A 15863-nucleotide genomic window follows, 5' to 3' on the forward strand; every position below is an offset into this window, starting at 1 on the left:
TCAGGTGGACACACACATCCATGCCTCATCCTGTATGAATCAGAAGCACCTGCTGCGCTTCATTAAAAGAGCCATGAAGAAATATCCAGGTGAAATCGTCCATGTAGAACAAGGCCGAGGACAGACTCTATCAGAGGTGTTTGAGAGCATGAACCTGACGGCCTTTGACCTCAGCGTAGACACTCTGGATATGCATGCGGTAAGAACTGTAGAGGTAGTTATACACATGCCATAAGTTGTTGGAAAAATACTTCTACCATCACCAGCAATTAGACATGATAATAAACAGAAGAAATGAACTGAATGTACACTTCACTTGTGAATGCACTGCTTAAAATATTTGGGGTCGGCAAGACTTTCATATTTTTGAATGAAATCTCTTGTGTTCACCAAGATTGAATTAAACTACTGTAAAAACAGTAATATTGTGTAATGTTATTGTGTAATTATTATATTATTGCAATTTTATTTTTGTGATGGCAAAGCTGAATTTTCAGCATCATTACTCCAGTCTTCAGTGTCACATGATCCTTTAGAAATCATTCTGATATTCTGATTTGGTGCTCAAGAAACATTTTTTATTATCAATGTTATTATCAACAGTTGTGCTCCTTCATATTTTTTTGATTTTTTTTTTTTCATGATTCTTTGTTGAATAGAGTTCAAAAGAACAACATTTATTTAAAATAGAAATATTTCATAACATTATAAATGTCTTTTCTGTCACTTTTTGTCCGTTGTTGAATTTCTGTTATATTAATTTCTTCTAAAAAAAAAACCCAAAAAGTTACTGACCACAAACTTTTGAATAGTAGTGCTTGATATGTTATGTCTTGTTGACTTAATTATTCATTTAAACCTTAATAAAGTGACTATTAACAAAATATGACCATAAAAGAACAGAAAACTGAAATAACACAGAACCATGAAATAGTTTTAAAAGAGCTTAAAGTTAACTTGAAGCTGTTTCACAGAAGATGCCAAGGAAAATATTTAGTGGGAGTTCCAGACTTCATGAGTTTGTGTGGGATCTAGGTCACTCTCACTACAAATATGTTGCACAGAGTTGCAGATACAGTCGCACAATCTCAGCTGGTTTACACTTAAGTGAGAACTGAATAAGTTGATGAATGACCTATTGTTCTCTACTGAATGCAAACTGTAGCTCTTCATGAATGCTGTACAATGTTGCACACAGTTTATTGGGTCCCTAAACCATGTGAATCAAAATCTTTACAAAAAAAGATATTCTTCTCTAAATTGTATGTGGAAATAATTGGGCAACATTGCAGAAATAGTTTTGGAAGGGAAGATGGGGCGGGGGGCTTTTTTAAATATTCAAAATATTCTCTCTTTCCTCTAGGACCGTAACACGTTTCACCGCTTTGATAAATTCAACTCCAAATACAACCCCATTGGAGAGTCCATCCTCCGAGAAATCTTTATCAAGACTGACAACCATGTTGAGGGGAAATACTTCGGGCACATGATCAAGGTATCTACTCCATATAATCTTTGAGTTTAACAAAACAAACGTATGGTAAATATAATAAAGTGCGCCCCCTGCTGATAGTTGTATGTTGGTGCATTTCAGGAGGTGATGGCAGACCTGGAGGAGAGCAAATATCAGAATGTGGAGCTGCGACTCTCCATCTATGGCCGCTCACGAGATGAATGGGATAAACTGGCTGAATGGGCCGTCAAACACAAAGTTTATTCAGATAACGTGCGCTGGCTGGTGCAGGTGCCCCGGTTATTGTGAGTACTTATTAATAAGAAGCATACAGTAGGCCTAAATCTTTGATCAAATTAAGAAATACAGATATTTACACTCTTGTTTAAAAGTTTGGGGTTGGCAAGATTTTTTAAATGTTTTTTTATTTAATGTTTTACAATTTTAAATAACTGTTTTCTGTAGACTGTATTTCTATGATGGCAACATTGAATTGTCGGCATCAGCAGTCATTACTCCAGTCTTCAGTGTGCATGAACATTCAGAAATCATTCTAATATGCTGATACGATTCTCAAGAAACATTTCTCATCATTAGCAATGTTGTAAACTGTTGTGCTACTTAATATTTTTGTAGAAACCATGATATGTTTTTTTACTTTTGATCAATGTGTCCTTGCTGAATAAAATATTTTTTCAGACACCCAAACTCTTGAAGGGTGGTGTGTATTATTATTATTACATGAAAAGCACTTTAAATTAAGCACCTAAATAAGTGGATATATTTTACACAAATATTTTCACTGAACATATAATATAAAAGTGAGACTACATTAAAACCATCACTGAGATAACAAGGTTGTTTCTTTCCTCTACAGTGATGTGTACCACACCAAAAAGCAGCTATCTAATTTCCAGGAGATGCTAGAGAACATCTTTATGCCTCTGTTTGAAGTCACAGTCAATCCCAGCAGCCACCCACAGCTACATCTCTTTCTGGAACATGTGAGTGAACTTTAAGTAATGTAGTAAATCTTGTTTTAGTGTAAAATTATATGTAAATGTGCTTCTGAGGAGTGGAATCATATTTGATTTTTGGTTAAATACCTGGTCCGGAAACCCATAAATTCAAACGTTTAGCTCATACATGTACAGTATTACTGTCCCTATAAAAAGACTGTAAATTGCTTCGTAAGGTGCTTCAGATAACAAAGAGTCGCCATTAAAGTTTAACCTTTGTGGTTAAATCAAACGTCCCAATTTACTCCACAAAATACATCCATCCATATACACCCTGTGTATTAAAATTAGACTGTCAACAAATATGATCACAGTTTCATTGTATTGTAAGACTGAATGTTGATGTGCCCTTTAGGTTGTGGGGTTTGATAGTGTGGATGATGAGTCCAAACCTGAGCATCACATTTTTAACCTGGACAGTCCAAAACCTGTGAACTGGACGGAGGAAGACAATCCTCCATACTCATATTATCTGTACTACATGTATGCAAATATGACTGTACTCAACCACCTGCGCAGGTATTGGATGCACCCAAGTACACATTTTCCTTATCACAATACATCATATTAATTAAGGTAAAAATGTGTGTATTTTATACCGATTCAGATTTTCTTCTTTGAAAGATGGATTAAACCCAATGTGTAGGTTACTGAATTAAAAGATGTTTTAGCTCCAGGATAAATGTGGTTAAATGTCATCTCTTTCTACAACAGGCAAAGAAACTTGAATTCGTTTGTATTACGTCCTCACTGTGGAGAGGCAGGGCCTATTCACCACCTTGTGTCTGGATTTATGCTGTCAGAAAATATTTCCCATGGCCTGCTTCTGAGAAAAGTAAAGAAACTTTACATACTTCCACTGAATTAAGCTTGTCCTTGTAAATCTGTCCTGCTCAGATATAAAGAATGTTCATATTTTACTTTTTTGTTTTTTCAAACAAACATAACAAATGCTTTTTTAAAGGTGCCAGTATTCAACAGCCATTCAAACATTGATATCCTCTCTTCAGCTTTGACCTATAGTGAACAATTTTGACAGAACAACATCATGTTTTTTCACACTGGATATTTTAGAGCTAATATTCTTATCTTTACAGTCAAGAGCTTATCGTTCCACCCAGAGCTTTAGAGCGAGATGTTTGTGTATTTTCCTCAGGCTCCTGTACTGCAGTATCTGTATTACCTGGCTCAGATTGGCATCGCCATGTCCCCACTCAGCAACAACAGTCTTTTCCTCAGTTACCATCGAAATCCTCTGCCTGAGTACCTGTCTAGGGGCCTCATGGTGTCTTTGTCCACTGATGACCCACTGCAGTTCCACTTCACAAAGGTGACAAGCCGAATTATACCATCAGATATTAAAATGTTTTTAAGTACATCTGATATTTCTTGAGTTAGGTCTGTAATATTTTTGACCTAGTGTGTGTGTGGCTGTTCAGGAGCCGCTGATGGAGGAGTACAGCATCGCTGCTCAGGTGTGGAAGCTGAGCTCATGTGACATGTGTGAGCTGGCCCGAAACAGTGTCCTCATGAGTGGATTTTCTAACCAGGTGCTCACATCTACACATACACCTCCGTTAGCAATGGCTGAAGTCAGTTTTGTGTTGTTTAGTAAGCTACATATTTTGACATGTGGCACAGTTGTGCTTCGGATGTCCCGAGTTTGAATCCCGCCTCATTGACCTTTCCTGGTCCTGTCCCCCTCTCTCTCCCACTCACTTCCTGTCAGATCTCTACTATCCTATCAAGAAAAATGGTTTTATGTTTACGCAGTGCGATATGCTACGCAACAGGTCAAAAAACAATATAAGTCATAATAATCAATAATTTTTACCCTACTGGATGCAACAAATGCCTCGTTTTTATTGGGTTTTATTGGTTTTGTCTCATTGTGCCAGGAGACGGCATCACAGTATGGTGAGGGGCGTAACATTTCTGTCACACGCATGAGGCATTCGGCCGATGAAAATGCACTGGATAGCTGGCCAATCAGAGCACACCTCTTTTCAGAACAATGAGCCTTGTAAAAAATCAACACGTTTCAGAAAGGCGGGGCATAGAGGAGAAACAATAATTTACATTATGTGGAAAATAATGTGTTTTTTGAACCTTAAACCATATAAACACATTGCATTACACCAAATACACAAAATAATGTTCTTTTTTAGCTACGTCATATGACCCCTTTAAAATTTTTTACAAATTTTACCAGACTTTTGAATGGTGGTTCTCAACTGGTGTGTCATGTCCAACAAATTAATTATGGAAAGCAGGGAAAAATAATACTTTATTCCTCACTGAAATAAAACTTTAAGACTTTCGGCTTTTAAAAGGGAGGATAAAATAGTTATCATATATCTTGTTGTTGTGGCAACCAATTTGGTTGTGCACAACAGTATATTGGCACAAGTTTATCTGTCTCTAGTCAAATTACAGTACAGTAATTAAAAGCCAACATAAGCAGATTGCATAACATGACCTCATTCTCTAAAACCCTGACCAAAACTACAGTGAATAAAGGAAAATATGACTCTGATTACTTCACATAATATATCGCTTCTTTTGCATTGAGGATATGGCATATGGTACTTTTTTTTGGTCACACTTTATGTCAAGTGTGCATCCTGAAGACAACCCACTGATAAAGACAATTAAAATACAAGGAATCAAAGAGAAAACATGTGACTAATGCATTCAGATGTCTTGTGTCCAGGTGAAAAGCTATTGGCTGGGGCCGCATTATTTCAAAGAGGGGCAGGAGGGCAACGACATCAGACGCACTAATGTTCCAGACATCCGAGTGGCGTACCGCTTTGAGACGCTGTGCGAGGAGTTGAATCTGATCACCCAGGCTGTGCGGTCAGAGGAGCTGGAGACGGTTGAAGAGCAGGGCTCCCTGTGCATGGGTGCAGGACCGGCCAGACGTTAGCAGTGTCATACACTCTCAATTAATCACCCAGTACAGAATGTGAGTGAAAGGTTGATTCAGGGAAATGTGGCACGGTCATACTGTGTTTGATTCCACTGGTGTTCAACTAAATGTTTTTATTTAACTTTATTTAGGTATTTGCTAGAAATTTCCTGTTGTTTTTTTGGTTGTGAAGTGCAGGTTTAAAGGCCTCATTTCTAGGAAGCAATGAGAATTTGCACAAAGGAAATGCCAATGTTGTGTTTGACAAAAGCACATAAACATTTTCAGAATACCAACTGGAAACACTTACAGTATCTGTGAACTGTTAGAAGACTCCATATATCCAGTCAAGCGTCAGGAAACCCCAGAAATCTCTCCCTGAGTTACTGTGGACCTTACACTGTCCTTAACCTGCAGTCCAGCATGAAGATCAGTGAAATGGTTTACTCTATCATAGATTATAAACATTTGGTGTCGCTTGTACACTTGCTCTGAACGCAAACAGCCATAAACATTTGTTCTTTGGCTACTGTGTGTGAGCTCAAGTACCTGCGCACATCTCTGCCATGAGCCGTCAACATCCTGTCATTTTTAAATGGATTTTTATCTCCTTTATATTCTTGATTTTAACACATTCTGTTCTAATAAGTTTATTATTGTGATATTTATTTTATAGTGGTTGTATCCTTTGTCACTTGCCCATTTTTATGTGTGTCTGTAATTGAATAATTATTAGTGCTATTTATTGTAAATCAGACATGATAATATCAAAGTGAAGTTTATTTTTCCTTTGTATTCTGTATCTCAAAATTAAAATAATTCTGAGAGTCGGTGGATTTAATATTGCATATATTCTATTCACTGTATTTTTCAAAGCAGAAGTAAGCTGTTTCTTGGGAATGTGCAAGACTTCGGATTTTTTTAACCGATATAGAGAAATAACTAGACTAGAGGAATAACAAAGTAATTAGTTAAATTATTTTTGCTTCAAACCATTGTGTTTTGTGCTTTAGACCAGCTTTTTTCCTGTGCCCTTTGTCCCTCTAGTGTTGGCACTGTAACTTATGCCTAAACTTAGTGCATTAAAACATCAGATTTATAATGACTTCCATGTTGGATCACATTGCTGTTTGGTGCAGATTCATTTTTAATATTAGTTTTTAAATAAAATAATTGTAGTGTTTCGGTTATTTCTAAAAATCTGGGACAAGGATCAAGCATTATCAAAAGTTTAAATGGAACTGGTAACTGAAGGGCTTCTATTGTTAACTTTATATAAGAAAAAGCAAAAAAAAAAAAAAAGAATTCAGTACATAAATATCGACTGTTGGGATATAAAATTACAAGACAAACACCTTTTTGTTAAATTATGGTACATTATATATGTATATATGATGTAAATGCGTTCTAAACTAGTTCTAATTTAATGCCTCATATAGATATAATAACAAGAACAACTTCACCTTTTGGTCCCAATTAATTTTTTCTCCCTTTGAAAATGCTAAAACATGCGCATTCATTTAGATTGCACATCTACCTATTGCTTGAAAATATCAATGATTTTTTTATTTAGCATAAACAGAATACTCAGAACATGACAGAAAATTCATTTTGTGGGTGTGCTATCTCTTTAACTCGAACTGCACAGAACCCACGTGCGCGCGCACGCCCCCTCCCCAATTCCGCTGCTCCTGCTCCTCATTTTGAGGCACAGTCAGCCGCACACTATTGTTGCAAAATGGCAATGAAATTGGCATACTGGGATATTCGTGGGGTAAGAAACAGTCGTAATTTTTGCAAACCTATTTTATACTAATTTTGCATAGTTAGACCTTTAATTGATTCATATTTGATTTCTTTGATTAATAACTTCGTCATGCAGTCATCGCAGAAGAATAGAATCGAAGTCAGTGTGGTTTGCCATGTCTAAACCTATTTTTATACAGTCTATGGTCTAAACACGGTCAAATCTGCAAACGCTCAGCTTGTTTAAACTCACCTCTTTGGTTAGCGGTAAATCGAAATAAATGAACTAACGTTAGGCCATTACTCTGCAAAGTTTGATACTGATTTAAATATAACGGCCTTCTGATATGACACTGACCTGAAACATAAAAAACTATATTTGTGAGTGTTTTTATGGTCGATTCTTTAAAATAACATTTTATACCTAAAAGCTTTCACTGATTGTCAGGAGCGATTAATAGGAGTTAATATGAGTTAACTCATAAATATGAATTGACGTGCTTGTTTAGCGGGTATCTGTTTGCCAAGCCCACTGCTGCTATTAATGTCATTTGTGTCTATCTAACGTTACTGCAGCTTGGTTTTGGTTAAAGTTGCTGTATGTAAGTTTTTGACTCTCTACTAAAGCAAAAAAAATATATATATATATATACATATGTTTGCAGATAAGATGCTAAGTTAACATACTTGTTTATCTGAAAAACAGTGCTACAGTCAGTTATTCTCCTGAATTCGTGCTCTGCATTTAACCCATCCAAAGTGCACACACACACAGCAGTGAACACACACCCCGAGCAGTTGGGGGTTCAGTGCCTTGCTCAAGGGCACCTCAGTCGTGGTATTGCCGGCCCGAGACTCGAACCCACAGCCTTAGGGTTAGGAGTCAAACTCTCTAACCATTAGGCCACAACTTCTGCATAATGGCCACAAATCTGTGTTTTTAGAATGGTAAAAGCTTTTTTACTGTAGTCACACTGTTGTATTGAGTCACGTTTATTATACAACACTGATAAAAGCACATATACCCCCACTTTATTAGTATTTAAATAGTATATGTCTATGTTGAACTTTATTCTTGAAAAGATGGAGCTGTATTAAGCAGTATGTAAAAACTGTTTCTGTTGCTCATGAACTAACCAATTCTCTTTCCGGCTCAGACTGCACTAACTGAAACAGGTGAAGTACTAGAACCAGTACATATCCTATAGAATATTGTGCATGCGCGACTGAAGGAATCACTCCCCGAGACGACTCATTCTTCCCAAGTCACATTAAAGGTTCGTTCAAAATGAACGAATCATTCAAGAACGACCCATCACTAACTGCAATACCAGTTCAACCACTCTGTGTCAATCCTTCATACAGCACCTTTAACTTACACCCCAATATGCAAAATTAGACAAAAACACTTGCTCTTTTCGAGTTCATAAGAGCAGCAAAGAGCTACAATTAAACACTTTAAAGCACTGGGCAAAAGCCAGTTTTAGCTTTGGGTTATATAAACGTCATTGAGAGCTGGTTTAGGCAACTTTGCCAAAATGTTAAGGCGAGTTGTGAAAAACTGCCTCGGTGCTACAGTTTAGCTTTCTATAGTAGAACATTCTCGTTTCTTGTTTCGTCTCCTTATCACTCTGACGGAAACCGGTATAAATGTCGAACAAAAGCTTAAACTTGATTGTTTAAGATAATATTATTTTACTGTAAGTTGTGTTTCAGAGGACTTAAAGCAACTTGACCACATCTATGTGGCAACATTTCCACAGCTAGAAGAGTATGCTATTAATCCTCTGGTGCTGCTCGCGTTGCAGTCAAAAATTAGCATTTGTTTTTTATTTTATTTTATTTTATTTATTTTTGTTAATTGAATGTACATTGCTTTAGTCCAATAATGTTTTTCATATTTTGCTTTTTTGGGGATTGTGTGGTACTAAATTTACATAAATATATTTAAAACTAAAAAAAAAACTCTCAAAAAAGCTTTCAGTACAATTTAGTTTGGAGGTTGTACCAAATGTTTCTACTAGATTTAATTTGCTTCACATTAATTTCCAATGTGGTTATTTTTGACCATGATCAGTACTGTACGTGACTTTTTTTTTTCCATTTAATCTTTTGGAATCATATCCATTTTGTGTGTGTGTTTACATAGCAAGTGCCAAAACCTTTACCAAGTTTCGTACCATTCCAATGAAGCAAAAAATTCTAAAACAAAACCTTTTCAGTAAAAAATGACCAAACAGCGCCAGAGGGTTGAACTGGTTTTGTTCTATTATTTGTCTAATCAGTGTTATTCGCCTTACTAATATGAAATTAAGGAAACATTAACCCAGGGTTTATGAATATGCTGTGTGAAATATCAACCCTCAGTTAATCATTTCAAGAGTGAAAAACATTTTACAGCTGCTGGAATTATTTATACAGAATGTTGTGGATATCATTTAATCTGATTAAAGCTTGCTCAACCAATCCGTCTGCTGTTGGAATACACTGGTACCAAGTATGAGGAGAAGTTCTATTCTTGTGGGGAGGGTAAGTGATGATTATTATAACACACAGTAGCAAACACAGTCAGATTGTCCATATAAAAGCACACTGAGTTGATTCTATATTCTTGCTTTGCAGCTCCCAACTATGACAAAAGCTGTTGGTTTAATGAGAAAGAGAAACTTGGGATGGACTTTCCTAATGTAAGTGACATAGTTAACCACATAGTATTGTTCAGTATAATATGCAATAACTAACCACCATCATCCTTCACCAGTTGCCCTACCTAGAGGATGGAGGCACAAAAGTGGTCCAAAGCAATGCCATATTAAGATATATCGCCCGCAAACACAACCTCTGTGAGTACTTCATTCATTTATTCCTTCATTATAAAAACAAAACAAAAAAAACTTACTTTTCTCAAGCATCACTGAAAATATCCATCCAAGTAATGTTAAACTTCTCTTTCTAACATGTTTCTAGGTGGGGAAACTGAAGAGGAGCAGGTGAGAGTTGACATCTTGGAAAACCAGGCGATGGACTTCCGTAATGGTTTTGTCCAGCTCTGCTATGGAGACTTTGTGAGTGATTGAATATATAGAAATATGTACAGCATTGAAGAAATGTGCAACTAATAATATGAATCTACTTGTTAATTGATAACACAAATGATTTGTAATACATTTGTACTTGATTACAGGACAAAAACAAATCATGCTACACTAAAAAACTGCCAGGGATGCTAAAGCAGTTCTCTAACTTCCTTGGTGACAGAATGTGGTTTGCTGGGGACAAGGTAAATAGGCATAGTGTTTGGAAGCACTTCAGTTTGTCCATTTAAAGTGGCAGGATATAAAAGTATATCTAATAAAATAATTAGTTTGATATGCTTCATCCTGTTTTCTCATCCTGTAGATCACATTTGTGGACTTCATCATGTATGAGTTGTTGGATCAGCATCGTATGTTTGACCCAGCATGCCTGGATGACTACAGAAACCTTAGATGTTTCCTTGAACGCTTTGAGGTTTGGATTCAGCTTTTGTCACACGGAATGATTTGATAGTCTCACCTAAGTTGTAATGATAAAAGCTAAACCCTATTGTGACTGATATGAATTGTGTTCCCTATCAGAGTCTTGAGAAGATTGCAGAATACATGAAGTCAAACAAGTTCATGAAAACACCAGTAAACAACAAGATGGCCAAATGGGGAAACAAGAAGGAGTGAAACTAACAAGATTGTGTCTTGATAAAGCATCATAAGCTGCAACATCATCTGCTTTGGTTACAAGGTCAATGCAATTTAACTGCACACTGACATTTTTGTTATGCAGTAACTAACAAAGTGAGACAGTTATGATTAGTAATGACTACAAAAGCGTTACAGAACCATCAGAATTCTCAGTTGTTGTCTGTAGGCATTGTGCAAGCACTCAGGCTTAAATTGAAAGTGTTCAGGTGAGAGTCGCACTTTGATTTTTGACAGTATGATGCCTTGAAAAGAAAAGCATTTCATTGTTATTTTATGGATCTCACTGCATTAAAAAACAAAGCATTAAATGCAGTACCTTATTTTGACCCAATAAAAGCACAGTACCGTTTTGTTCAATGAATTTAAAAAAAAAAAGTTTTTTTCTCTCTCTCTCTCACTTGGGAAACCTCACTAATTCTAGAACATGTTTGTATTTAAAATTCATGTGTTTGCTGAAAAAGAAGAATAAAATATTGTATACTGCAAAGTAATTGTTTGACGCCGCACAAAAATGTTCCGCAGAAGAAAGAAATTCGTACGAGCTTTGAACAACATGAGGGGGTGACAGAATTTGCGTGAGGTTTGGACGCGCCCCAAAGTGACGTTTTGCCCCTCCCGTCGTTCACATTGCACTCTGGCGTGCTCGTGCCTTCATCCACACTCCTTCCATTCTGCTCCTGCACAGAGGTGTTCGTTGCAAGTGTCAAAATGAAAATGAAATACTCATACATACACATACTAGGAAAAAGAAATATTTATTTATTTATTTATTTTTACAAAATTTGCGTAAGGGTGGTTAGACAATTTGTATTTAATCTCTGCAAAATTTGCAAAAAACTTGCATCACAGAAGATTAGAAAACCCATCATTATTTTTCATGTTCAAAAATAAAAAAATACACAAATCAAAAATACACATATATATTAAAGTTACAAAGTTACATTTTAAGTGGACGGTAAGTCGATACTCGTTAAAACGAACTAGTTAGCAAAGTTTGGTACCGATGCCTTTACTTTAAACATGGGCTTCAGAACTAGTAAGGAGTCTTTAAAGGTTTTGTGGATAAATTCAACATGCTTTGTCTTGTCTCGCCATGCCCACTGATTATTCGCTATATGTAAATTCCAAGCTTACCTGAAGTCGCTTCGGATGTGGTTACACCCCAGCATCCACTGCAAATTAAGATGCCTGCGGCATTCTTTTTTTAATAAGAGTTTTTCACTTTTCGCGCGATTTTAAAGCCGTGGGCAAAAGTTTCTCTTCATACAAATTAATGATGGAAAATAGCTACAAAGAAATTAACTTTTAATACAGAGAAACATGATACACTTTACACCAGCATATTATAATCTTATATTAATTACACAATTTTATGTATAAAGAATTTACCCAGAATCAACATATTAATGAAAAGTTAAACTTTTTTTCTTAATCATCCAACAACATTATGAAAACAACATGGTTTCTAGAAAAAGCAGCAGGGAGTTGTAAGCGAATTAAATGTCCAACATTCCACTTTCCACTGTGTTTTCTCTGTTAAATAAGAGCATCATCTGGGTATTTGAATTGACAGTATATTTCTGAAGATCTAAAGTCACCATGAAATTGGAATAGACTGTTTCTCATGGAATATTGCAGCCATTAACATAAATACTACATTAAAAAAAAAAAAACAAAAAAAATCAACCATCGTCCATTTCTTTCACTCTCCTCCATAAAAATCAAGCCTCGTCCTTTTTTTTCTCTCTCTCTTTAGATATTCCAGTTTATTAGTGTTGCCCATCTCTTACATGTGCAAATAAGGATATTAACTTTAGTTTTTTAATATACAGTGTAATATCTTGAAAATCAGTTAATTATTCCAAGAGTGAGAAAAACACATTTCACAGCAGCTGAAGTTTGCTATATTTCCAAATTTTCCTCTAATTAAAGCTTGCTCAACCAATCCGTCTGCTGTTGGAATACACTGGTACCAAGTATGAGGAGAAGTTCTATTCTTGTGGGGAGGGTAAGTGATGATTATTATAACATACAGTAGCAGACACAGTCAGATTGTCCATATAAAAGCACACTGAGTTGATTCTATATTCTTGCTTTGCAGCTCCCAACTATGACAAAAGCTGTTGGTTTAATGAGAAAGAGAAACTTGGGATGGACTTTCCTAATGTAAGTTACATAGTTAACCACATAGTATTGTTCAGTAATGCAATAACTAACCACCATCATCCTTCACCAGTTGCCCTACCTAGAGGATGGAGGCACAAAAGTGGTCCAAAGCAATGCCATATTGAGATATATCGCCCGCAAACATAACCTCTGTGAGTACCTGATAATTTTTTTTTTTTAAGTGACAGTGACGTGACATACAGCCAAGTATGGTGACCCATACTCAGAATTCGTGTTCTGCATTTAACCCATACAAAGTGCACACACACACCATGAACACACACCCGGAGCAGTTGGGGGTTCGGTGCCTTGTTTAAGGGCCCCTCAGTTGTGGTATTGCCAGCCTGAGACTCAAACCCACAACCGTAGGGTTCTTCACTAAAGCATTACTGAAAATAACCAATGTTAAACTCTTTGTAATGTTTCTAGGTGGGGAAACTGAAGAAGAGCAGATGAGAGTTGACATCTTGGAAAACCAGGCGATGGATTTCCGCAATGGTTTTGCCCAGCTCTGTTATGGAGACTTTGTGAGTGTCCATGAGCAACTTAAGTAGACTGTTTTAAAGGGGTTAGTTCACCAAAAAATGAAAATTAGCCCATAAATTACTCACTCTCAAGTCATCCTAGGTGTATATGACTTTCTTCTTTCAGACGAATCCAGTTAGAGTTGTATTAAAAATTGTCTGTGATATTTCAAGCTGTTTAATAGCACTCAGTGGGTGTTGCAGTGCATCAGTCCAAAAGAAGTTAAATAAAAAGCGCCCATCCATTAAAAAAAAAGTGTCTCACACAGCTCCAGGTGGTAAACAAAGGTCTTCTGTAGCGAATCGATGAGTTTTTGTAAGAAAAAATATCCATATTCAAAACTTAATAATCACTTTAATGTAGCTTGCGCCAACAGTTGTACATGGAAGGAGCTCTGGGCTGATGACGTATGGAGGTCAGTGTTGCGCATTTGCCGATGAGACTCGTGAAAACCAACGTTTGTTGACGGGAACAAAGGAAGCAAAGTTTCCTTACTTTAGCAAAGGAAAACCAGTCTCCTCTTGGCTTAAATCGAAATCCTCCAACATTCTTCTTTACAAATACTCGTTTTGTACTTCTAATTAGTGACTGTTATGTTTTGATCTCTCCCCTGCGTTACCGCGTTCGTCACAAAGCTGACCTCATACGTCATTCCCCCAGAACTGCTTCCGTGTACAACAGTGATCGCAAGCTAAATTGAAGTGATTATTACGTTTTGAATATGAATATTTTTCTTACAAAAATGCATTGATTCACTACAGGAGGACTTTGTTCACCCCCTGGAGCCATGTGAGACCCTTTTTTATTAAGGATGGGCTCTTTTTATTTAACTTCCTTTGGACTGAAGCACTGCAACACCCTGAGTGCCATTAAACAGCTTGAAAGAGCAAAGACAATTTTTAATATAACTCCGACTGGATTCATCTGAAATAAGAAAGTCTTATACACCTAGGATGACTTGAGGGTGAGTAATTTATGGATTAATTTTCATTTTTGGGTGAATTAACCCTTTAAGTGCTGATTGATAATTTGAAGAAAATCTAAACTCTTTTTTTTTTTTTTTTTTTTTTTTTTTTTTTTGTAAATTGATAACGAGTGATTTGCAATACTTCATAGGACAAAAACAAACCATGTTACAATGAGAAATTGCCAGGAGCTCTAAAGCAGTTCTCTGACTTCCTTGGTGACAGGAAGTGGTTTGCTGGGCACAAGGTAAATATTTGGAAGCACTTTAATTTGTCCATTTTGTGATAGGAAAGAGATCATTTGTTTGACAAGCTCATCCCAGTTTTGGTTCATCCTGTAGATCACATTTGTGGACTTCATCATGTACGAGCTTTTGGATTTGCATCGCATGTTTCAACCGGAGTGCCTGGATGACTACAGAAACCTGAGATCTTTCCTGGATCACTTTGAGGTTTGGATTGAGTTTGTCAAACAGACTATAATTTGATATTCTTACATAAATTGTAATGTTACACATTGTGATTCTGATATGAATTGCGTTCCCTGTCAGAGCCTTGAGAAGATTGGAGAGTACATGAAGTCGGGCAAGTTCATAAAAACACCTGTGAACAACAAGATGGCCAAATGGGGAAACAGGAAGGAGTGAAAATGACAAGATTTTGTCTTACTTTTTTTGGTGCAACATTTTAACCTTCTCAATAAAAAAAAATAAGTATTAGCTAAATTTACATCCTAATGATACAGTATATTAGATATTTCACTGTTCAGATTTTCTATGTTTGAATTGTAAAAAAGCATGAACATTGTTGAGTTCAGTGCATTTAGCCCTTATTGATTAGAAATGGTCATGAATGACAATGCAAATGTAAAACAGGTTTTTAAACCAAAGGCTTTCTGAATAAATTAACTATATTACTGTTGTGAGGTAAAACACAAACCCACCACTGGATTGTTGACTTAAACTGGAAATTAGATGTAACAAAATATAAACTGGAAATTAGATGTAACAAAATATATTTAACCCCAAAATCAAAAGCTTACTTTAAGACCAATAAACTATGGCTACTAATGTGTTGACTATTGACCATTTATTAATATACAGTGCACAATTAGCAAACAGTGTCAGGATCAGAGTGTTACAGACGTAATTCATGTAAGGGATAATGTACATACAGCCAGTTGTTCTCCGCTTCGTGTCGGGGTTCTGATCACCCTGTCGGGTTTATTCTGCGAGAACAACCGGCTGGATGTACATTATCCCACTTATTACACGGCTACTTGCCACATAAGTAAATAATTAGATGCAAAATATTGATTTGAGTTGAAATTTTTGAATGCAA

At 36.3% G+C, this 15863-nt stretch overlaps 3 protein-coding genes across 11 annotated transcripts in view; all 3 read left to right on the forward strand.

The window, feature by feature from the left end:
• The window catches only part of LOC109094456 (AMP deaminase 2-like), a 25130-nt gene extending 18917 nt beyond the window's left edge, over positions 1-6213 (forward strand). For all 9 annotated transcript variants that reach the window (XM_042729754.1, XM_042729756.1, XM_042729755.1 and 6 more), the window contains 9 exons: positions 5-199; positions 1364-1495; positions 1595-1758; positions 2331-2457; positions 2828-2991; positions 3187-3307; positions 3629-3802; positions 3912-4022; positions 5186-6213. In XM_042729754.1, coding sequence (XP_042585688.1) covers positions 5-199; positions 1364-1495; positions 1595-1758; positions 2331-2457; positions 2828-2991; positions 3187-3307; positions 3629-3802; positions 3912-4022; positions 5186-5401 — 1404 coding nt within the window. In that variant the 3' untranslated portion in view covers positions 5402-6213. The remainder of the gene's footprint in view (positions 1-4; positions 200-1363; positions 1496-1594; positions 1759-2330; positions 2458-2827; positions 2992-3186; positions 3308-3628; positions 3803-3911; positions 4023-5185) is intronic.
• An 825-nt stretch (positions 6214-7038) lies between these two features.
• LOC109094598 (glutathione S-transferase Mu 4-like) lies at positions 7039-11188 on the forward strand. The gene is made up of 8 exons (XM_019108312.2): positions 7039-7157; positions 9583-9658; positions 9752-9816; positions 9891-9972; positions 10097-10194; positions 10314-10409; positions 10529-10639; positions 10747-11188. The coding sequence occupies exons 1-8, from the start codon at positions 7122-7124 to the stop codon at positions 10840-10842; spliced, it is 660 nt and encodes a 219-aa protein (XP_018963857.2). The 5' UTR covers positions 7039-7121; the 3' UTR covers positions 10843-11188.
• A 1530-nt stretch (positions 11189-12718) lies between these two features.
• Positions 12719-15592, forward strand: LOC109094460 (glutathione S-transferase Mu 3-like). Its single transcript, XM_042729769.1, has 7 exons — positions 12719-12874; positions 12968-13032; positions 13103-13184; positions 13462-13559; positions 14674-14769; positions 14864-14974; positions 15074-15592. Exons 2-7 carry the CDS (start codon positions 13018-13020, stop codon positions 15167-15169), a joined length of 498 nt encoding a protein of 165 aa, XP_042585703.1. The 5' UTR covers positions 12719-12874; positions 12968-13017; the 3' UTR covers positions 15170-15592.
• Positions 15593-15863: the final 271 nt, after the last annotated feature.

The sequence above is a fragment of the Cyprinus carpio genome, chromosome B8 (assembly GCF_018340385.1).
Source record: "Cyprinus carpio isolate SPL01 chromosome B8, ASM1834038v1, whole genome shotgun sequence".
In the NCBI taxonomy this organism is placed as follows: Eukaryota; Metazoa; Chordata; class Actinopteri; order Cypriniformes; family Cyprinidae; genus Cyprinus; species Cyprinus carpio.